This window comes from Nanorana parkeri, unplaced genomic scaffold (genome assembly GCF_000935625.1).
Source record: "Nanorana parkeri isolate BGI_ZX_2015 unplaced genomic scaffold, ASM93562v1 scaffold48, whole genome shotgun sequence".
NCBI lineage: Eukaryota > Metazoa > Chordata > Amphibia > Anura > Dicroglossidae > Nanorana > Nanorana parkeri.
In genome coordinates this window covers 2,789,765-2,814,413 of record NW_017306316.1, presented here as the reverse complement: position 1 = coordinate 2,814,413, position 24,649 = coordinate 2,789,765, and the positions used below count along the sequence as shown (strand labels likewise).

The 24,649-nt window shown below is 38.7% G+C and overlaps 1 protein-coding gene across 1 annotated transcript in view; it reads right to left on the bottom strand.

Annotated features, from left to right (window-relative positions):
• The window catches only part of SGSM2 (small G protein signaling modulator 2), a 232,215-nt gene that overhangs the window by 15,413 nt on the left and 192,153 nt on the right, over nt 1–24,649 (bottom strand). Inside the window, exons 11-15 of the mRNA XM_018573651.1 lie at nt 22,657–22,789; nt 14,390–14,524; nt 4,207–4,360; nt 2,676–2,740; nt 2,358–2,503 (exon numbers count right to left, since the gene is read on the bottom strand). Of these exons, the coding sequence (XP_018429153.1) occupies nt 2,358–2,503; nt 2,676–2,740; nt 4,207–4,360; nt 14,390–14,524; nt 22,657–22,789 (633 nt within the window). The remainder of the gene's footprint in view (nt 1–2,357; nt 2,504–2,675; nt 2,741–4,206; nt 4,361–14,389; nt 14,525–22,656; nt 22,790–24,649) is intronic.

Here is a 24,649-nt window from a genome sequence, read left to right as displayed (position 1 = left end):
ACAACAGGCACTGTAATCTGTGCTCTATCCTAAACTAGATTAAAAAAAGTTTTTGGCATACACTTCAATTTCTAAAGTGCAATTTTTCTGGAATTAAGTAGATGCAGACCTCAGCAGACATAATGAGGTCCACAGCAAACATAATACAGGCCTCTTCAAAATGTAGTTTCCCCAGATTCAGCCCACTGAGTTTGACATGACTGTGCTAGAGTAAAGCTTCAAACTGTCCTTTACTGTATTTGGAGCGACTCTCCCTTGTTTGGAACCAACTCTCTCTTTCTCTTATTCCTCCTCAAATTTTCCTCTTTAATGTCTGTGTAGAAATCTGATTAAATAAATGTGCTATTTAAAGTGACATTAAAGTCAAACTTTTTTTTCCCCCCTTCCCAATCCTGCTGTAGGGACTTACCTGAAATTATGTCTCTTAATCCGATCATCTTCTTCTTTACTGCCCTTTTCAGCTGTGCCTACAGCGCTGGTGTGGGTCTCCGATCCAGCAATTACTCCTCTGTCCTCCCCTTCTCTGCTGTGCGTGTGCACGCTGTTCTATAGACTTACCTTGTGTCTCTCCTCATCTCCCGGCCGAACATCTGAAGTGCGCAGGCCCCCCCAAGATCCTTTGCGGCCACCCGAGACTCTTCAGATGTTCAGACGGCGAAGACACAGGTAAGTTTAAAGCCTTTTTAAAAGGTTTTTGTTTTAAAAAAAAAATGTTTTTGCATATATCTACTGCTTGCTAGCAGTAGATATATGCAAAAACACGCAAAGGTTTATTAACCCTTTAACTGCCACAGTTGTTTATAGTATTTTACACTTTCCATCTTTTTTTTACATTATTGTATTGGTTGATTTTGCTATTTTAAAGTAAATGTATTGGTGAAGAAAGCCCTAGTGGGTTTATGTGATTATGCTTTTTCTTTAATTTGTCACGGTCCCCATGATAGGTTGGTGTCCATTGCCTAAAAATTATGCACTAAAATTTGTGCCTCCTTCCCATCTCTGGAGGTTGGGAGGTATATTGTTGCTGGTTAGGATGACATGGAGCAGTTACAAGCTGTAAGGTAATAGTGAACTGAATTTGCCTCATCTCACTAATCCTGTCATGACAGATACAGGGAGGCTGCCATTGCTGACTTCTTCTTATACTGCTAGTTGCTGACCTCTTGCTTCAATACTTTGTGTCACTGACCTGGATCAACTAAGCCATCAAGATTTTTAATATTACTCTTATATTACTGATCTGCATAAGTATTTTGGATCAGTGAATGAGAAAGTATTGAAGCCAATATGTCAGCATAAAATCATGGCATCAAGCATTTATGTTGGAGGGCAGCAACAGTGGGCCCTGTGTTATTCACATGGAAGGCTTGCTTAACACCAACCATGTTCTCCATTGTGTGTGTACATTTGTCAGGGTTGTCATTTTATTGCAGAAGGGGCAGAACTGGGAAATTACCTGGGGCTCACAAGTGCCTAAGAGCTTCAAACTGTATGCTGTACGGTGCCTGGCAGCCACACAGAGAAGATTTTAGAAGATCAGGGTTGTAGGTAAGTATACTCGGCTATGACTGTGCTGAGGAAGGGAGGACCAAAAAATGATACGGGCACTAAAAACTATTCCTTACACTACTTGACAAGAAAAGATCAGTAGCCTGACTGCATCTCAGTTCCTGCTTCTTATAGAACTATGGCCTCCCATAATAAAAATGTGCTGCAAAACTTAATTAGAAGTACATCTGCTCTTGCAGTTTTGTTTGAGTCCCCCTGCAAAGTCCCACAAATATGGGTTGAGCCTTTCAGAGACATTCACCTAATGCAGCTTCCTGTTACGGTGTGGCAACGATGCTGCACTGCTCCTGAATTCAGAGCAGAGTTTCCACTTTCATGTAGGCTGTGCCTCTTGCACTAAAGTGGGATGAACAATTGTTTCAGGGGTGTGGCTTCCAGCATTGTCGCTGCTGATTTACAATCCTGCAGCTTGTCAATCAGCACATGGCCATGCACAGTCCTGCCCACTGCCTCTGTAGCTAAAAACCCTCCCAGTGTGAGCTGCAGTGTCTGAGAGGGAGAGACCCAAATGAAGGAGGATTTGGTTCAATCGTGGAAGGTGAAAGAAGTTTTGTGCTTACCTTAAAAAGCTTGTGTGTCACATAGTAACTGGATTTTCTACTTTTAGTTGTACTTTAACATTGCAATACTGTAACCTGGGTACTATGGGACCACTTTAATTCGGGGAACAAGCCACAGTGCTGTAGAATAGTGATCCACCTTTAAAAAAACCAAGCCTAACATCTGCTACTGGAACTTTCCCCCTTAGAGTGAAGGGCCAACTGGGAAATTGATAATATCCTCTTTACCTTCATATCCTTTTGATACTTGCTCCACACTTCTTTTGTAAGGCCGTCCGAAGCATCAGTTGGTTTGTCAGGTGGAATAATGGAGTGATGGACAAGGGCAGAGAGATGAGTTCGAACTGTAGACAGGTGACGACAATAGGCAAGCCCTGATCAGAAATGAGACAACAGTTTTTTAAAGAACATGTGTGTAAATGACACATACTAAATAAGACTACAGGATCAGTAGTTATTTCACAGCTACAAAAACTCATACATTTCCCATTCATGCAGTGCAAATTGGTAAATTGGTAATGTTAGAGAAGCTGTATCTGTACTTACAGCCATAGAATGCCCGAGAAACAATCTGCTTCTTCATATTTTCACATAATAGTTTGAGTGATGTCCTGTAGATACACAAATATCTTACTGTCAAATGTACAAGAAATGCAACACAATATTTGTATTTTCTATTGAAATATTCATTTTGGTGGCACATTTTTCAGATACAATAATCTTTGAAAAATACAATTTTTTTGTATGATATGGAGCTGCAGTACCAACATTGGGGTGATGTTTGAATACATAGAGGGAAAGATCTTGTCCACAGAGGACAGATGCCTACTTTCATTCTTTTCACCAGATGCCTACTTTCATTCTTTTCACCTGCACTAAAAAAAATGTCACCTGCAATCTATTTGGTTTGTCCCTTTGACCAGAGGTCACTGATGCCTAGACAAATTATGCAGCATCAACATGAGCCAGGTTATTTATTACAGGTATTTATATAGCGCCGGCAATTTACAGTCCCTGTCCTCAAGGAGCTTACAATCTAAGGTCCCTATCTCACATGCATACGAGGGCCAATTTAGACAGGAGTCAATTAACCTACGAGCATGTCTTTGGAGTGTGGGAGGAAACCGGAGTAACCAGAGGAAACCCACGCAAGCACAGTGACCTGGCCGGGATTCTGCAAGGCAGATGCGCTAACTACTATGCCACTGTGCTGACACAGTTAACTTGACAATAGCTCAATCACTTCTTTGCATTATCTTAAGGATATATAAGACTTCTATTTAGTATACCCTTTTAATAAAAACCCTGCTCTGTATTTCTTTTATTATAGGCAAATACACAAAAATGTATATAATTTTTTTTAATACTGGAATTGTATCTGAAAATTACGGTATTAAGCTACCTTCAGGCTGAGGTGACATCTGCAGGCTGAAGGCTTATTTTCTCAAATGATCCTCTAGCCTGCATGTAATTATTATGCTATGTCTCACACAGTGATCACCCTGTTCATTAGTAGGGACCTGAGCTGTCAGCAACAGCAAGCTTTGAGAGTTAGCAGCTATGCAAATTTCAGCTGCTAGGTCTCTAAGTGAGGTGTTTATGAATTTGTTCTAAACCAGGGGCATGTTCTAAGGAATGTTAATATAGAGATTGTGGGTGGGAAAGGATTAAGCGACAAGACAAGCCTTTTCCTTTCCTCCAGTTGTTATACTACATTCAAGGGTAAGAAAATGCCTTTTATACCGAACTGTCCCTAGAAACAGGAATACTGTGTTCAAAGCTTTCGCATTGCTAATGATTGCTATGGCAATCACCATGCACTAATGCTGTTACATGTTCCTCCATACAGTATTTTCTTCAGTTCTAGCAGTTAGTAGAACAGAACACAGAAGGAAAAGGAAATTAAGTTGAGTACTGCTGGGGAGGGGACATTACCCTAAACCTGCTGCTTTAGCCTGCATGGGCAAAGCACACAATTGCTTTAAACTCCTTGATTTAAGCAAGGTCTTTCAGTTCCTAAAAATACATTTAGCGGTTGCTAATAATATAAGTCACTGATACATAGACTGGGACTCACCTGTCACGGGTGCAGCTGCAGCAGCTGGGGATATCATAGGGAGAGCTTCCTGTGGAGCAGGATAGACAAGATGATCCTTGACTGCAAGGCTCATTATGTTGCCAGGGTATAAGATTAGAACCAAAGCCTTGCATCTCTATCACATCGCCTGTGTCTGGAGAGACATATCAATCAAACATTGGACACTGTGTATACAAACAATCTGGGTTATTGAACACACACCTACATGCACTCATGATGCATCTGTCAACAGAAACTGTCATCACTTTATTTTCCATGCTCCGTTTTGTAGTACATAAGCCTGTTATCGTAATGCAGACTTTTTAAAAGTAAAAATGCTTTGGGCTAAGCTTGCTGATAAATATTTTAAGGATATATATTCTGGTTTGTAGGGTAAGTATGTGTGACATGGTTTTTAGAGTGGATTAATAAGAGAGTATACAAAAAATAAGGCAATGGCAAATAATTTTTTTGCTGTGTGTGCGCTAATGGATGCTATGTTTTATTACTATTATCTATTAACCATCTTATGGTCTAGCAGTGAGTTATTAGGTCTTTGTACATACAATGGATATTTCATTCTTCAGGCAGATGTTGGCAGGTTGAATTACTCACAGCTTATGTCTCTTATTCTGCCATGAGATCTCGGTGACTGGGCTGCCAACATGCCAATACAAGTGGTCTCCCTTTCCCTGCTAAACTTTTTATATGCAATAGAGGGAGAGCAGCAGAAAACATAACCATTTTGTATTGGGTATAGGGGCACAGTTGACTCCAGTTTGAGTACATTAGCATCTACCCATGAACAAAATATCATTTTTTTTGTGAAGTGACCCTTTAAAATATACATAAAGCCAATGTTTTATCTTCTTTTTTGTTTTTGATAGATTAGGGAATGGATTAAAAAACCCTCTCACATTTGTTTGCCATCTATGTCCCACTGTAATTTTTTGTCTTAACTTCTTGTCCTGTAGACACAACAGGAAGTGGGAGCACATTGCCCCAAAGTGAGGGAAAATCCTTTTTGACAGCTGTCACCCGTGTCCCCACTGGAAAATGTCGACTCTATGTAACTCAAAACTTGGGAATCCAGTCTTATTACAGTGGTCACCAGAACAAATGGAGAGGGCGAATCTCCTCAGAGGAGATCTAGAAAGCAACAAATACCAGACAAGGGTTATAGTATTTCCCTACTCTTTCCAAAACTAAAATAATGTCTTGGCCTTTAATGATCTGTCAGTAGCGTGGAAACATATGCCTTCTGGAAAAGTATTTTTATTACAAATTCTGAAAGTTAAACATGTATTAAAATACACTAATTAAACGCCTCTGCCTCATATTCTTGTTTTCATTTAGCAATGCTTTAACCAATTTTGGATGTCATGTACAAGTAGATGTATATAGTGTAATGTATCCATAGGAGACATTCTCCATATTAGCAGGGTAATCCGTGGGGGCCTTTTATAATGCAGAATTAATACAGATTGACAGAAGCATATATTATGTTTCCATTATGGGATTCTCTGCATCCTTTTATATGAATGTATGTTTGACATGTGTTGATTATATTCCTGCAGTGGGAGGAAAAACAAATGTTCCCTGTTTAGCGTCGAATAGGTACATCACTAAAGCTGTGATGTCCCTGACTTCCTCTGATGTCCCCGTACTGTCGTAATTAAGGTATAAAAAAATCTCAACCAGAAAGGAAGAAAAGGGGAAGTAACATTTGTTAAAGAAGGTGCAGCTTGTTTTGCTATATTCATGTTAAACTGGGCCCTGAAGAAACAAGGGCAGCATCATTTTTAACAAGTCATCTGATACAGACTAACTTTGACGATTAGTCCTATCAGCACAGTGGACCTTCTTAAAGCAGAACTCCAGTCAAGCCACCAAATACATAGTTATAAATATAAATGTATTTACTGTTTTACAAGATTTATACAATTGTCTAGCCATGCTAGTGTTTCAAACCCCACTGACCGATCTACACACCAATATTTCGTAAGGCAATTTCATCAATTACCTTTTGAAGTGTTTTTTACCTGTTTTTGTACACATGTTTTTTGATGCATTTTCAGGTGTTTAGGCCAATGGAAAGCAGGTTATTAGGAGGAGGAGGCTGGTTGTCAGGACTGACAATGCGTGTTAAGCACGTTTTCTGATTGAGGTCTATTGGGCCAAAAACATGTGATCCTGCCCCAAGTCAGCTCTTCAGAATCTTATGTCACTTTTCCACCCCCAGTCTGCTCACAGATTATTAAATTAGTTAGCATTACTACCACTGTCCAATCATCTGAAGGGTAACTCAGGAATGGCAATGAGCCTAGACTTGCTGCAAACCCAGTTTTTTCTGAGTTCCCCCAAGCCCGCTCAAAACTGTGACTGACACAGGGAATGCTCCAACCACAACTACTGCCACTGATTGGGCTGGGAACAGAAAGTGGCAATGGTTTGAGCAGGCTTGGGCAAACTCAGGCGGACCGGGTTCACAGTGAGCCCAGGTTCATCTTTACTCAGGAAGCAGTAAAGCTGATAAGAAAGTAGGAGAGTGATTTGCTATTTGCTATACATAATTATAGTTTTTTTGTAAATAAAGCAACAAACAGATATTTATTTGACTTTGTATTTATATAGTTTAGGTGCTATATACACAAACAGCTAATGACAGTTAAAATACATATATTCTGTTTTATTTAACAAAGGATTTGCAATTCTGTCCAGCTAGTTTTGTATTTCACACTTGACTGCCATAATTCACAACCATAAAGATCACTCTGCTATTTACTGGTTTAGCATTACTGCTTCCCGTTGCATCTTCTTCCTACGGCCTCTTATACATAGTGTTCTGATCAAGTCCATTCGTCAGTTTTTCAGGAGGACCTGATTTGAAGATCAATGCTAGTTTATGTGAAATCAGATGTAAATGGACTTATGTCCATTTACATCCGATTACCTCCGAGTCCATCTACAAAAAACAAAAAAAAACACTGTTCAGTTTTGGCGGACCTGAACGGGACGGACCAGAGAAATTCCTCACAGACCTAACATGGGTCTGGTTAGTTCAGGTTTTTCCCCCATTGCAAGATGGAGGAAAAAACTGAACGGACATGGATGTCACAGGAGTGACATCCATCCTGTACTGCTTTCATCAGAAGGGATCTGTTCAAGTCTGATGATCGGAACAGAGACCGCCCAGGGCCATCTTTAATATTAATTGGGCCCTGGGCAAGATTTTGCTGATGGGCCCCAACAATCCTCCCGCCTTCACCCCCCACTTCCTGACTCACACCCCCGTATCCATCTACTTTCTACTACCATCTACTAAAATCACCTTTCTCTCAAAAGAAACTAAAAACGATAAATATATATTTATTTATATTTCTTTTTTCTTCAACGCACTAAAACTCAGGACTCTGCAACATTATAGACTCGACAATACAAATTTTTGACCCATAGGTCTATATTATATGTAGAATGCATATGTTGAAAATGCAATGCACCATGCAGCAAGGGTTCGGGGGCATAGAATATAAATGCAATACAGATTTTACCTATATAAGCATGTACTGGTACATTTGTTCTGTACTACTTGATAGATCATACAATAAGACTTGTAATTTAAATCGTATTGTATGATTTATCAAATAGTACAGAACAATTGTACCAGTACATGGTTATATTAGTAAAATGTGTATTGCATTAGCACAGCATGTCACTTACCCAGTTGCTGCAAGGAATGTATGTAAATGCATGGCATTAATTATGACATGAACCTTTTTTTAAACTGTTTTAATAAAACTTGCTTTGTTTTTGATACTCTATTAGTCCAAGAATAAATGAGCATTAATCAATCATTTATTAAATAATGTTTTTGCTTCTACCTGATCTGCTGTGCCCTCCCCCTCCTTCTCTTCCTCTGTGGATCTCCCCCGAAGTCTGTGTCTATGTGACAGACATCGCGGGAGGAGATCAAAGCAGCAGAAGGCACGCAGGCAGCTCACACAGACACTGACGGTTCCCAGCCTCTGAAGTGACAAGCTGGGAAACGATACTAGAGGAGAAGTGGCTGGTCTCCATACTGGCGGTGCCGCTGCATTTGTGCTGTCTGCCGCTTGGGCAAAAAGGATTATCTGCTGTGGGCCCCCTGTAAATGATGGGGCCAAGGTCAGCTGCCCCTTTTGCCCCACGGTAAAGATGGCCCTGAGACCGCCCATGTGAAGGGGGCATAAATCAGCAGCAAAATTATGATTCATTGTCCAACAAAGAGGTCTGAAGTATGGAGGCAACATAGAAAGCTGAATTGTGAAATCAGAAAATAAGTATCTGTACAGTGTTGAAGTGGTGTAAATCAGAAGACTTGCTAAATAGCATTAACTGCCAGGTAAAACAGCAACCATAATTATTTTCAGTGTTTGCCTGAAGCTCAGCCTTACATTGCAAAAATAAACATATTTCAAAACATTAGGCCTTTCAGCTCCCCCCATGACATGAATTAAGTTACCAAATGCATGCTCTAGGTCACTGCTTAAAACGTCCAAGCACAATGAGCAAAGTACACAAAAAAAGAGTCAGGCAATTAATTTCTGCTGGGAAGCAAGCCATTGGTAATATGTTCAAATCATAAGCCTTACCACAAAGAAAAGGGTTAATAAAAAAGCTTAATTCAGCATGTGAATAAGGAACATGACAAGGAACATATAGGGAATACTGATTCATGCATCAAATCAACTATCGGGTGCAATGTGGGAATTTACTAAACAGGCACCAGGTGTGGCAGCGAAAGCAATAAATGAAAAGAAATCAAAGTCACCAATTCCCCTTTAGAGATGTATATTTTTTTCAATTTCTGCCTGCTACATTATTGCCATTATTTGTATATATATATTAATTTGAACAATTTGGGAAAACATCTCAATCACTGGAAATATTAGATGGTTCACATTTCCTACAGACAGATACATAATGAATTGCTCATTGATTTTGATCAGTGGGAAAGGGGTTTTGTTTAAGCAGTAAAAAATAATTTGCAGCTAAGTACATGCATACTAACACGTATAAAAAATAAATAGCTAAGGAAAGCCAAGGTTAATGAAAAAATGCTCTTCACCTTAATTCTTCAGGGAGGGAGCTGGATGGCCAAATCCATACTGCATCTTTTTATTATGATACAAAATTACAATTTAATTGTATAAAAGAACAAGATGCCCCCCACCACCATGTGCCACAATTGTTTGGATTAAGGTAATACCAATAATTGAAAGGGCCCAAGAAAAAAAAAAGTATCAAAAAATAAAAAGTAACCAAGTGTGAAAAAAAAGGAAATTTATAAATAAAAGTTTACAAAATGTAAAATCAGAACCCCACAGAACCTAAAGATCCAGATGAAAGGTACCGCAGTCGTTGAAGAATTATAAGTGAACAGCATCCTCATTATTTTGCTCCATTCATCATTTGTTTGGGAAGCTGCAAAATTGGCCACATGCAAAGGTCGAGCATGTTGCAAACACCAGCAGACAAGGGAAAGCAAACCCTGTAACAACAGTGATGTCATTATCGTCAGGCAAGGGCACAACGTATGCATACAAGTGTCTCCATTCTGAGCAGTTCATCAGTGGTCAATGCAACCATAAGCCTTCCATGCTGCAATTGTATCATCTATAGGCGTGTTCTATGATGTGGCATAATTAGGTGTATAAGGGGAAAGCAAAGAAGTTTGGTTTAGGCTGCCTGCTGAATACATATCCCAACTTGTTAAATATATATTTGCTATTCATGCTCAAGAGATATCCTTTAACCTGTACAATGAAACATGTATAAAAGCTAATTTCACCTAAAACTAACAAAGCGGGGTGGTTACAGTGTATGTATAAACCTTTTTTAGTTCTGGAAAGAGTAGTGAAGAGTAAACCGCTGCCAGGTTTCTTCTACGTTTGTATTACTGGGGAAATTTCCCTTCACTTTCTATTCCAGAGACACAACAGGAAGTTAGAGGAAATCTCCCAAAGCAAGGGGAATTCTCCTCTTAGTCTGTTGTCACTGGAAAAAGTGTCCCCATTGGAAGATTTCCCTACACCTCTCGTTTTGGGGACACATTTTAGATTTCCTTTACTTTCTTCTTGGTGACAATGGTCACTATTAAAAACAGAGGGGTTAATATCCCAAATGGGGACTCAGACAGTAACAAAAACTTGACAGAGGGTTTTAATATGTATCACTCTATCCAAAATAAAAAAGGTTTTGCCTAGAAATACACTTTAAATCACCTACTATCTTCTTATAGCAATCAGTGACTCCAAGGTAAGATCAGCCCCTTCCTGGAGGATTTCCTGATTTTTCCATGACTGGTCATTATTAAAGCAACATTAAAACTTATTTTTTAATTTCTTTTTTATGATGGCCAAACATGCAAAAAAAAAGTTATTCTCTCCTTTTTTTTCTTAATTACCGCATTCTCAAGTGGTATCCTGAACGCAATGACTCGCTGCCTGGCTTCCTGATTGGCCCGGGAAGCTGGCTTCATGCTCCCTCATCCCCTCATGACGAGAAAGCATGGAGCCGGTTTTCTGGCCAATCAGGAAGCTGGGCGCCGCGTCATTACACGGCTCCCGACTTCCTGATTGGCCAGAAAACCGGCTCCATGCTTTCTCGTCATGAGGGGATGAGGGAGCATGAAGCCGGCTTTCTCGTCACACAGGGGACAGCTTCCCTGCTGATCGGGAAGCCGGGTGGCAAGTCTTTACACGCCGCCCGGCTTCCCGGCTAATCAGGAAGCCGCGTGGCAAGTCATTACATGCTGCCTGGCTTCCTTAATGAGACTTCTGGTATCGGTATTTGGTATCTGCGAGTACGGACAACAACGCCCTGATCCTGCTGTCACAGCTTGATGCTCCCCCACAACCAGGACGTTCTGGGAAACCCGTGTATCTTCCTGGTCATGGCGGAGGAGATAAATGACTGCAGGTAAGTGTGGGGGGGGGGGGGGGGGGTTGTTACAAAGGTGCTGGGTGTATTTTGCCTTGATACAGAGAATGCATTAAGGCAAAAATCACCCATCCTTTAATACTACTTTAAGTCACATTTCACTGTATCTGCTGCATGCTCAATAATGTACTTACATTGATCCTTCATACTGCTTTGCAGGAAGTAGGTGAACTGGGAGGGGAAGAGATCTTACCGCTCCAGTTCTGGATGATTGATTTAACCTGCATAAATCCACCCAAAGTTAAAATGCCAGTCTTAGACTAAGGGAATCTACAGTATTTTCACTGTATTATTATTATCTGAGATTTTTATAAACTAGTCTTGCAGAATGAAATTACATTACCTAAAGAAAAATGTTTGAATAGTCAATATTGACAGAAATGCTGTTGAATTGTAAATTTCTTCTTCGTCCATATACAAAAAATATGAAAATAATCTAGAGCCTATGTTAGTTTTCTATACGGGATTTAATATATAACCATGTTTAGTAGTGATGGGATGAGGGCCTGTGCTAGAAAAAAAATGCCTACAAGATTACATAATTTCCTATCACTTCCTGTGTTGAGAGGGAGCAAACACAATTTTCCTCAACAGGAACACAGAGCAATAAAATCTGAGAAAGGCTCAAACTTTTTAACATGCAATAAAAGAATCACATTGAAAAGTTTTGGCAGAAGTTGTGCTTTAAAGCGGTATTCAAGTTAAAATGTTTTTAAGCTCTTTCATATGCTGATTAAGTCAATGGATTCAAGTAATGATGTTGATATTTAACAATTCCTGCAGAATCAGATGGTCCCCTGAGCACTTGCCCTGATATCCTGTTTTAGGGTGGCTCCTTTCCCTTGCAGAGTTCTATGGAGCCATCCTTGTGTGTCCTAGTAAGATGTTGGAGTCTCCATAAACACACAGGTACGGCAAAAGATAAGCCATTCCCCTCCCCCCTTCCCCAAGCTAGTAGATGGAAAGCTGCTGGAGACTGCAGTCTCTTGTGATCTTGTACTGGACAGGAGTTAAGAAAGTTGGAGCCAGCTTTTTGGAAAAATGAAGACTGTAATTGCTTGGGCAAAAATATAAAGGAGTATTTTGCTGTGCATTATTGGAAAAAAAGTTTCAAGAGTTGAAATACTACTTTAATTCCCAACCCTATCGACCCCCAATAGCCTGCTACAAAGTAGCCATATATGGACATGCCCAGCCCCCCACTAACTAATCTGTGTTCACAAATTGTTCTAAAATTTGGACTTTAGTTGTATTTTATTATATATTTGAAATAATATATTGTACAAAATTCAGGACTATTTGTACTTCTTCTATGTATGTATATATATTTTCTGAGCAAAGTCTACAGACATCATCACACTTAGCGTTATTTACCACTAGATAAGGATTTTGTAAAACTGCCTATAATAATATACACATAACAGTTAAAAATAAAGCTAGAAATGTAATGCATTAATTTTTCTGTGATTTCAGCAATATATATACATTTTTCAGTTTAATGAGATGGTCTAGAAAATTAATGGTGTTCCACCAAAAGGTGGCCACAAACCATATGTCTCATTACACGGGGTCATCATTAATGTGCAGTTGTGGGAACGAGAATTGTGGAGCATGGAGACATGGAGAAGGTAACTGCAGTTTTCTTAAAACCTCTGCTTAACTAAGTCACTGCCAGAAAGGTTACACAGGCCAAGCCAGTTTTACTAATTATGCGATATGTCCGCCAAAGCTATATCCATAGTGTGCTAAGAGAGGGAAGAAAATTACTGTATAACCTTCCACTCCAGTCAATGCCTTTTAAATTGCAATGACGCAAACATATATGGGTCAGATAGCATCTAATGAAAACATTTTTCTTCATTTACATTCCAGATGGTTGTAATAAAGACTGCTGAGCAACGCATGTATTTACATGGTAGGAATTAATTTACTTCATGCGTGTCTATAGAAAGAATAGTTTTTAAAACCTATATTGATCAGGAAACCAATAAAATTTTTATGTTTATTCTGTAATGCTATATATTGGACACATGAAAAGGAGAAACTAACCTGCCCTGTTTTACGCAGCAGGGAAGAAAGGTGTGGGGCTCTGGATCTGTTAAAGCAGCAGGTATTCTTACTCAGATAATAAGCAGTATACAGTGAATGATTCCACTTAGACTGTGGTGGCCAAAGGTAGGCTATTTGCTTGAGTAGGGACTTGGTATGCAAGGAGGAAAGCATCAAAAGCAGAATGTATAAAGTGCAAATTTAATTTTATTCTGATTTTTATGTCTTATAAAAATCCAGCACATTTCAGGGATTCAAAGACACTCCATCAGTTTTTACAGGCTTTTTTAAAATAAAAAAATCACTTGACACAAGCAAATGAGCTTTTGCAAAAGTAGTCATCAATATTATGTGCCAAGGGCAGCCTAAAGTCTAACTAGGACCCTGTGATTAAAGGGAAACCTGAAACAAATTCCTCCCTACAAAGCCATCAATGAATACCTTTCCTGCTACCTGCACGCAAAACTCCACTTGTTGAAGAGAGAACCTTGCTCAAAGTTCTTCTGTATTCAAAACTTCCTGTAGTGTCAGATGCCAGTGCTCCCTGCTGTACTCTGTGGTTTCCTCCACCAGCTCCTACTTCACTACAGAACACAGACTGGTGGAAAGAATCACAATGAACAGCAGGGGACCAGATATCAACACTCCTGGAAATGTGTTGGATGCTGAAAATCTTAATCAAGCTTCTCGCTCCAACCTAGAGGGTAGTGGCACATGTAAGTGTTAATTGCTTGCTTTGCAGGGAGTAATTTGTTTCAAACTTTTGACAGAGTCACTTTAATATGGAAAGCACTGCGAACTACAAAGTGCTTTGTCTAGCCAGTTAAAATCCATAATATACCCTACCATGATATAGTCTTTCTTTAGGATAGAAGTGAGATCCTACAGCTCCTAATGTATCATATAGACGTAAGAATAACAAACAAAATATCTGCTGTCAGTACCATTCTCTTACGTGCTGTGTATGGATTATTACTGTAAGCTGTGTACACTTAGTATTTAGCAGAGCAGACTAAACCAGTAACACTGTGTAGTGCTGAATTATTCTCTATGCCTGATAATGCCACCACCGTTGTCATGATTTGTCAAATGGGAAACATCGCCTTCTTTAAGCAAGACGTAGCAGGGTTCAAGAGGGAAGTTGGATAAAAACCTTTCATCATTTTAGGAGCTGTGAGGTTCCGAGAGGAGATCATGGATAGCATGGCGTGAAGCCTATCTTCTTCTTCCTCGTCATCGTCAATAGAGACAGAGCGACTGGCAGCTAAGTGGTGGTAGTTAATAGTGACTGTTTTGGAAAAATAATGGTGAGGGAACAAAGTGCAAAAAATTAAAGAAAAAAAAAAAGAAAAGAACTTTAGAGATCCATTATAAAATGTGCTCAATAAAAAATAACATTCCAAATATATCTTCACCCAAAGCTTTGATATTAGACAGGAAAGAAGTACAGTCAAACATTTCCAATGCTATCCCAGAAATATTGTCAATGTGCTACAGTCATAAAGTCTACTTAACAGGAGTTGATTATAATTTTCTTTAGCTAGACTAAGCTGAGATTCTAGCATGCCTCTGGGTAGAACTGTAGCCCTGGTCATTGTGTGCTGTGCATTTCTTTTTGAATGGTCAGGGGCCAAAGTTGTACCCAATTAGAACCAGGTGGTATTATAGTATAGATGAAATATATATATTTTGTTATACCTCCACTATGTTTTTAAAAAGGTGGATTAGAAAACCTATGGTCTTCTGATCCTTATATTCACAGGTTAAAGCTGAACTCCAGACAGATATAAAAGGCACACAAATTTGTAGCTCTGTAACCATTAATATATACCTAAATGTATTCTTAAGCTGGCCATACACCAGTAGATTCCCGAACGAACATTTGTACAAAATATCTTTCATTCGACTTTCTGTTAGTTGATGGGGTCAAATCAATGAACGATTTCAAACATAGTGATGAAAAAACTCGAAGGAACAGGATGGAACATTTTTCCAGAACGAACAGTGTATGCGGTTTTCATTCTGGAAACTCCATTCATCCCAAAATCGAATGTAAAAAACCCCCAAAGTTTTGTTCAACATTCGTCGAGTCTCTGATGGCATTATCAGGTGGTAAAGAAAGATCTTTCATTAATAAAGAAACATCTTTCATTTGGAAATCTACAAAATAAAGAGCTATATTAAACATAATGCAGATGATATGATCTTCTCATTTCAAAACAATTTGCAGGAATGAACCAGGTGTACTGCTGTTGAAGATATTTTACATGTATTCCCTTCACTCTAATGAATCAGCACTAATATAATTCTTCCAGTGATCATTAGGAATCTCAATAAAGATGTTGCACTGCTGTGGGGAAGGGTGGGCAGGGTCCATGTTATGGACCAACTAATAATTTGTTTTTATCAGTTGTTATATAGCCTTGTAGAAGTGGTGGAGACACACACACTTTGGAGAATGTTTTGCTGCAGGAGTAAATGTGAGCTATAAGTGCAAGTTGTTCAACCACCACTGCCCAATCAAAACTGAAATATTGGTGTTTGTGTGAAATTGGCCTGTCAGTCTTCAATTCAGGTAAGCTTTTAGAGAACTCCATATATAGCTACTAAAAAATCGTGGATTACAAGTTTTCTAAATCTTTATATGGTTCCTATGGACGTATGAGCCTGCACTCATGAGGGTATTACACTGTACACAGCAGGGAGTTCTTAGAGAATCCTGTAAAAATATTATTTATATAGATATGTACATATCTATATAATTCTAAGACTGCTTTTGATTATAATGAGTGATGGCCATTTGTACTGTGATGCAGATACAAATTTGGAGCCCTACCCTAGCCAACTTGACCGTGAGTTAAGTGTCATTTATAGCAATTCAAATGTGATGAGAACGATGAAGCTCAAATCATCAAAGAATGTGTTGAGGTGGATGTTAACAGTATCAGCTTTATATCACATTTGATATTATAGTATGGCAAAACAGTTTACTTTTCCAAGAAAAACCTGAATCATACTGTAGTGGGTGAAGATATTAAAGCAGAGGTATCACTAACTACAATAAAGTTTTCATTAATGAGAAATTTCCATTTTTTTCTTTTTCAATTACGCTGCAGAAAAATACAGTCACCATAAATATTTTTAAGGAGAAACATAAGTTAATGTTAATAGTCCTCCATCAGTAGATTAGCCAATATAATAACAAATCTGGAGATCAGCTGCAGAACATATAGAAAATCTTAGCTAATTCAAATTAAAGTGGAACTTCACCCCCCTATGCTGTACAGCCAAAGAAGATTCCATCCTAGCCTCTATTTTGATTGCAGTTGCCATGGTGCTGCACATGTGATCAGCTATGACACCAGCCATTTGAGGGCTTGAAACTTTGGTTGAGACCTAAAATAAACACACTGGCAACCTTCATAGTTGTCATGCCTTAAAAGTAACTGTTTTGGGAGAGATTAGATTGGTGGGTAAAGTTCCTCCTTGATAATCACCCAGTTGCTCAACAACATAAATATATGAAGTATCATTAAACAAATCATTTCTGGATGCATGCCTGTTCAGGTCAGTGGCTCACTCATTTGTGAAGCATGGACGAGCTTCATGGATATTGAGAGGGAAATAAGAAGGGATGGGTGTTTGGGCTAAAAGAGTTAATACTTATTTGCAAAATCAAAAGTAATAAGAGGAAACAGTCAAAGGTATATAAGATGCCTCTTATGCAGTTCTAGGCCTTGTGACATCCAGATGTTTCTTCTCAAGTCATTCTGGGGAACCATGCTACCACAAAGTTCTATGAAGGTCTAAAGTAAGAGGTCCAGAACCCAGAATAATGTACACAAGTTTAGAGAACACATTTCTTTGATAAAGTTATTTTTTAGTGTTGAATTGTTATTAAATCAATGACACATCATTCACCAATGTTAGCATTATCTTTTGATGAGATCACTACAATTTAAATACAGTGATGTAATTAATGATACCTCCTGATGTTATAAAATGTCAACAACAAACACAGTAACATAAAATAAAATGTGCATACTGCTAGATAATTCAGCTGTTGAAGGATAAAAGCATATTGATCTGTGAATATCATAAATTAATGGTTCAATGAAAATCCAGACATCGACTATGAATATTCCAAACGTTTGATAAGGTTAATTGAGCTTTGATGAAGTCAGATGCCAGATGAACAGATTCTTATTCTTTCAATCAGATGTGAAGCATTAAGTAGTCCCCATTAATCATTTAAAATGAGAAAGTCAACTCATTAACATGAAAAGATGGGGTGAAGCAAGCTTGTCAAGCAATGTCATTTTTCCCCTGAAAATACAGCATATTTTTACAGCATGCCAGTCTATTTAAGAGTGTCTAACAGTTAAGTCTGATGCCTTTTTGTGCATATGAACATATGTGTATCCCGTACTATTCTGTGTACATCCTGTGTTGTTGTACACTAAGATTCTACTATTGCTAATTAAGGGGAGATCATACCTCCGAACTGTCCCTCGTTTAGAGGGACTGTCCCTTATTTTAAACCAAATCCCCCTATCTCCTTTTCCTCCTCAGTTGTGCATATTTTTGGTCTGATATAGATATCTATAAAAAGGTTCTACCTGTCGAAAGTATTAAAACCTTTATCTTATCTCTTAATTAAGAAAAGTAATGGTGAAAAAAAAAAAAACAATTCTGGGTTTAACCAATCATTTTTGGCATATAAATTCTAAATACACTGTTCCTCTTTCTCATCTCAGAAAATCGGGAGGTCTGGCAGATGCATGCTCATCATGAATGCGATAGTATACACAAGAGGCTGCAGAAAAGACTGCACACACATATGTGTACACACACTTTAACTGAACTGTCAGTTAATACCTATGGTCATTGCAAGGAACCTGGGAGCCTGTGACATTGTTTCCCAGCTGCTGATTACTGTCAGTGGACCGGTATCAACCAGCAAAGCAGTGGATAAGATCTGAGCCTCATAAAACAATTGCAATTAGCAAATAAAAAAGAAGCCATCAAATAGAGCAAAAAGCCACTGGAGTATGCTTGCCGTGCATTTGTAGATAGCAAAAAAAGTTCACTGACCAGCATCCTATTGGTCAAAAAAATTTTTTTACAGTGTATCTAAATCCAAGAACAAAAAATACATATATTAAACTTTACTAGCCCTCAGATCTGGTGGCTGCATTAGTTTTTCATACAGTTTTTCATTCTTTTTTCCTTCATTTTACCTGGTGATCCTGCTAGTAACACACTTCCTGTCCTAGGGTTACAACGCTCACTAAATGTATTGTATATATGCAGAAGCAGCATTATTACCCTAGTACTGGAAGTATGTTAAGATTACAGAACTCTTCATCTCCATAATTTAGGGGGTAGTTATGGAGGTAAACTGGGAAAGACAGATAATACTGTTTGAGGTAACACTACAGAATGCACAAGGTGCAAAACTGGATTTCCTGCAGGATCAACTGTTATTTTTTCGCTTATCGCACAGAAATAACAAAAAGCTTTCAATGGTATATTTGACAGACCCAAAAGGAGCAAATAAGAGGAATTCATAGTTAGGGTTCATTTTAACCAAGGGCTTGCAGCTTGCATATGCAGGCTTCAGACTCCAAAGCAAGTCAAACACAGTAAACATTTTATTGCTATTGATCAGTTTTTTAGACTGACTTGCTTGCTTGACGTGCTCACGGATAGGTGATGAGTTGCTTTGAGTTATTTCTACTGTGCTTTAAACTGCCTCTAGTTGCTTCTGGGTTTAATTCAAATTGATTTTGCATTTATATTGACTTGTTCGAGGAAGTAAATAAATACAGAAGCCGACAAATATATGTGTACATAAACCCTTAGCTGTAACAGGGTTAGAAATGCTTCTTGGAACGAATCTACACCCTTTTGGAAAACAATGTGATTTTGTACAGACAACTGAGGACCACAGGCAATCACTACTGAGATGCTACTGACATCCTTCCACAACATTTCAAGGTATTGACTGATGCTTTATTCAAAGCCTGTCTGTCATCACTGTAACTGAAGATATCTGTAAATCATTCACTACTGGTAACAGGGTTAAAAATAACTGTTATGTTACATGGTTTCCTGAAGAAAATCACTTTTATAAACATCCAGATACAAGTTAATTTGATTTAAAGTTGACCTCTGAACTGCTGCCCTGAAACACAGAACCCTTATGTTTCTTCAAGTCATGTCCTCTCCTTGGAGACCTAATAAAATTGTGAGATGGCAGAAAGCCAGGTCAGTTGTCTTCCAAGAGCAGGGAACAGGCCCGCCTTGAGAGAAACAAATGCACTAAATGGGAAAAATGTTATTCCTCCCTTCAGTTCTCTAATTACTGTTTCCTGCCTATAACATTGTGGTGAATTGTATAAAAAACAGCAATGATTTTTGTAATGTCAGATCTACATTTATAGTGGAAGATCTACAACATATTCTTTCAAATGTCTGAAACTGTTCAAAAGGGTTGTAAGATTTAAATAGCTAAAAAAAAACCCCATATGTTTGTGTCCTTTCATTGCAGATTCTACAAAGGAAAAGTTGTGCTATTTTCCTTCGCTATGGGTTATTATGGTAACTAGCGATATTCTCAATAACTACACCATACGACAAAAGATGATAGGTGGGGCTTTTAAGGTGCTGAATGACAGAGCTATAAAAGGATCTACTAGATTTAACTGTAATGCTGGGAACTTGTTTGATTTATTTTTAAATTTCAGAAAGGGTATGGGCATAGATGTTTCAACCTCATCTTTATTATTCGCTAGGTTATAATCAGATATATCTCCACTTCCCTCTCCCTCCTCCAATAATTGCATTAAGTCTCTTAACTCCCGAAAGTCTTGCATCGTATAGCCTTCCCATCGTTCCAGACCAGTCCTCAATTGACCTTTTTCATTAGTCCGTTTATCATACATTACTTTAGTCTGTTGGAGTAAAATTGAGGGGTGGTATTTGAAGGTTTAATCCAATGTATCAAAAACAAATCGGAATATGAATGTTATACTGTTACAATTTCTATATATTTTTACTTTTATTACCAATTTTAATCATGTTTAAAAAACAATTGATATACAATTATGAGGTAAAGATCCTTTCTGGCTCTGTCATGCAGCACCTTAAAAGCCCCACCTATCATCTTTTGTCATATTCTACTAACCAGGGGTGTGGTGCTTATACAATTATGTTCAATCACTACACCAAATGATCCACCCAAATAAAGATCACAGTGAACATATGCATGTTCATACCTTGCCAATAGAGAACACAGGAGAAGCACATTATAACTATCCTAAGCTCTAGTCTTTCTGGGGAATAATAATAATGATGGGCCAGAACAATACCCAACCTGACCGAGCTCCCTATTCTGTGATGGCACCAGGTGCAGATGTCTGCTGTGACTTCGGAAAGCTTACAGACATGCAAATGTTCCCTAATATCAGCAAAATGGGATGAATGTTGGCACTTCTAGACATCAGCTTTCGTTTTCTAAACTGCACTACAAAATGACTAATTGGATGCCATAAGTAAGATTTTTATATAATTGTGAAATTTAGAATCAGAATATTTGAAACAATTTCGGTGTGGTAAGGTTTTAAAATCCAGTGGAATGTTTTTAGTTTTACCCCTAATATAACTTTATTACATTTTATACTCTTAGATAAGATTAGCTTCCTATTTTAAACAAAATATATAACCCATGTGCTGCTTTAAATGCATGCCATGTGCTGCTTTAAATGCATGCCATGTTTCTGCAGGTGAGATGAAAGCTGACACATCACCTTCTTTGGGAATCTACAGATTTAAACTCAGATGGAAACCTTTATCAAAGCATAAATCGGGTATTTTGAATGTACCAGTCCTCAGTTTCCTTTTCTCACTCTTTTTACCTTTGATATACTGTGGAACTTTAAATTACCCTGTAATGAAGTTGCCCACTAAGACCCGCTGAATCCCATTATATTCTATAAGAAGTTTCTGAGTGTGTCAGAAGTCCTGTGTATTGAATAATTTTGTCACTGGCAAATGTGTCAGTAGTGTGAGTGAATCATGGAGATAGTTGTCCTCTGATCAGCCATTAAATCACAATCATAATATGATTTACACTGGAAGTCTTACACATCTGGCAGGAGGATGCAAAGTCTTGTTCCTCTACCAAGAAGGTGATAAATCAGCTGCAGGGAGCCTGCAGGCAATATTGGCGACTGATCCGTTTGTCCTTGGAAAGTACCAATATTAAGACACATAGACTTATTTATTCTATAACCAAAGGAGGTACTTCAATTTTGAACAAAAGATAGATGATTGCTGATTGGTTGATGTGAGTTACTGCATTCTGCACATTGTTCTTCATCTTAAAAAAATAAGGGCAACATTTCTCTTTAAAGCCCTTGCACATAATCTGTGATTGTGTTAATTATCTTTGTAACTACTTAGGAAGGAGGAAGTGGAAAAAGTTGGCAGAAGTCTGGACATATCATTAAGACTTAATGCATTAGGTACAGTATTGAATACTAGTCTACAGAGGACAAGGCAATACCAACTAGATGTTAAGTTTATACATCAGAAATAGATAAATGTGTACAGAACTGGCTTGTGCACACCATATACAGTGCGCTCCAATGCGGTTAGCTGCTGCAACCCACTGTATCGCATAGTAAACTCCCCCTGCGTTCTGGGGCGGGAGGGGGCGTGGCGGTGCATTGAAGTCAATGGCACCACAGCCACAAAAATAGTGCAGCACTTTTTACGATTGCACTGGACCGCAAAGCAGGCACGGATGTGCCACACGTTCTGGTGCAGGCAATCGCGCTGTGGGTGAGGGGTGTAGCCGCGATGCCATTGACTTCAATGCACCGCCTTGCCCCCTCCCGTCCCAGAACACAGAACACAGGGGGAAGTGTACTATGCGATACAGTGCGTTCCAGCAGTCCAAACAGGCTTTCTTTAAGGTAAAGTAGAAACGTCATTGTGCTACAGGAGCTCTGCTACTTCCCCTTCATCAGGGCTAAAACTGTAGACTAGCATTCTGTATTTCACATACTTTACTAAATTGACTAGAAAGCTCAAATTATGCGTATTAATACATCTGTCTTTAGGGTGTTGCCAATGCATGGAGGTGAATCCAAATGTAAAATCAAAGTAAATCCATACATAACAAGTTTAAGTCTCTAATAAAGAGTTGCATGCATGTATGTGTTGTGTGTACAAATACAATAACCAAGTACTGCAAGCTGACTTACTGTTTTCATGTAGTGGCACGTATATATGTCTAGTGTGTACAAATACAATAACCAAGTACTGCAAGCTGACTTACTGTTTTCATGTAGTGACACGTTTATATGTCTTGTGTGTACAAATACAATAACCAAGTACTGCAAGCCGACTTACTGTTGTCATGTTTATGTCCAGAGTAGATGATTCTGAAGACATAGTCTGTTGTTAACTCTTCCACAATACTGTCATCAAAGTCTATTGACTTATTAGTGCTGTTCCTTTTTCTCAGTTTTGGAAATACTTTTCCCTGTAACAAAAAAGTTGAAAAATTAGGCTGTGTCCACATCTAAGTGGCTTCCAGCAGTTTTAAAGTGTATGTACAGCCAAAAGTTTTTTCTATTTTTGGGTAGAGTAGGAAATAATAAGAACCCCTGTCAAGTTGCTATTGTCTGTGTACTCACTACATAAATTCATTCTCTCTAACTGTCCTGGTAACCACAGTTACCGAGACCGAAAGTGATGGGAAATTCACAATTTTACAGGTATCACCAGAAAAAGAGGTAACTAAAAAACTTCAAACAGACATGAAAGAAGGTTCAAATGTGTGACATCCCCAAAAACCTTCTTGCTGCAAAATAGTAAAAACATTTATTACCAAGTAATGCTATGTATATAAAACTACCTCCAAAAACAATACATGACAATAAATACCCACAAAAAATCCCTCCCTAAAAAAAAGTAGAAACCCAGCCTGTGATCGCATATATGATGATATGAGAAAAGTCCCGATCACAGGGGCGAATGGTTTATTGGAACCCGTTTCACTGATAAAAGATCATTATTGGAAGCAACTCTATTGATCATCATATGTGTTTCGAAAATGTCCTCAATGTAACAAATCCAGCAACTTGTAACATCCAATCGGGAGACCAAATATCTCAGTGACACTTCACTGAATCTTATGTATCAGAAAGTCATTGCAATGTAATAATTTTCCACTAGCGCTGTTCACTGTGCAACATAAAAGATTACTGTTTGTTATAGTGTTGCAATCCTGGATTGAAGGTGGAGAACCTCTACATGGAAAACAAACAAAAATGTTGTCTACCCATACGTCCTGAGGTGCCAGAAATGTCTACGCACACATGCTACACGGCAACCCTGTGTGTGCTGTGCTCTATCCACTATTTGTACAGATATATGGCACGATCTCACCCTGATCATCCCTGAAGTGCTGGGATTACATGTTCCATCCAATAATATAGCAGCGGGTATCCGGTACAGGGCCCACATGCGGCTGGGGTGCCTTACTCTATCGCAATGCGCCTCACCCACTTAGGACTTTTTTTCAAGTGTGTATGGCGTCTGTATAGTTGATTTGTATCACTTCCTCTATACAGGCTGCATCTGCCGGGTTCAAGTGCGGCCATCTGACATCACAGCTAGGCTGATGGTTTCTCAATAATGTTTACTAAGTATTCCCAATCATAGGAAATCTATCGGACATCCAACATATCCCAATATTTACAAATTTCTGTTGTCAAAGGCAAAATCCGCCCCCAGCCTAAGCCACTATTATTTTACAATATTTCAATTGATTGCCACAAGATATCAACATCAGAAACATTTATCTTCTTATGCATATGTCTTTACTTATTTATAACAAAAAATAAATGAATATACAGTAAACTCTCTTATCCGGAATCCAACTAACCAGAACTCTTATCTAACCACAAAAAATCCCCTGTGTACTAACTGTTCTGCTGATCTGCAGCATGTATTATCCTGGAAATGATAGTGTGTCTATTTGTCCTAATTTGCTTTTGATTTCTGCATTTCAATATTAATATGAAGCCAATACAGAGTTTATGTTATGCTATGGTATAGTATGGGGTATGGCATTTGTTAGACCTATTTTTAACCCCTTCGTGACTGACGACGTACCATGTACGTCACTAGCATCGGGGCTGTTTAAACAGACTCCCGGTGACTTTTGCCGCCGGGACTCTGTTTAAACTTGTAGAGCCGACTTTACAACAGAAGCGATCCTGGCGACTTACCTGTCGCCAGATCGCTTCTGCGTCCCGAAGAAGGGGCCACTCCCCCCGCCGGACCCCCCGCCGTGCTTCCCGGGCTCCGTTGCCCCTCCTACGGGCCCGGGACCGGC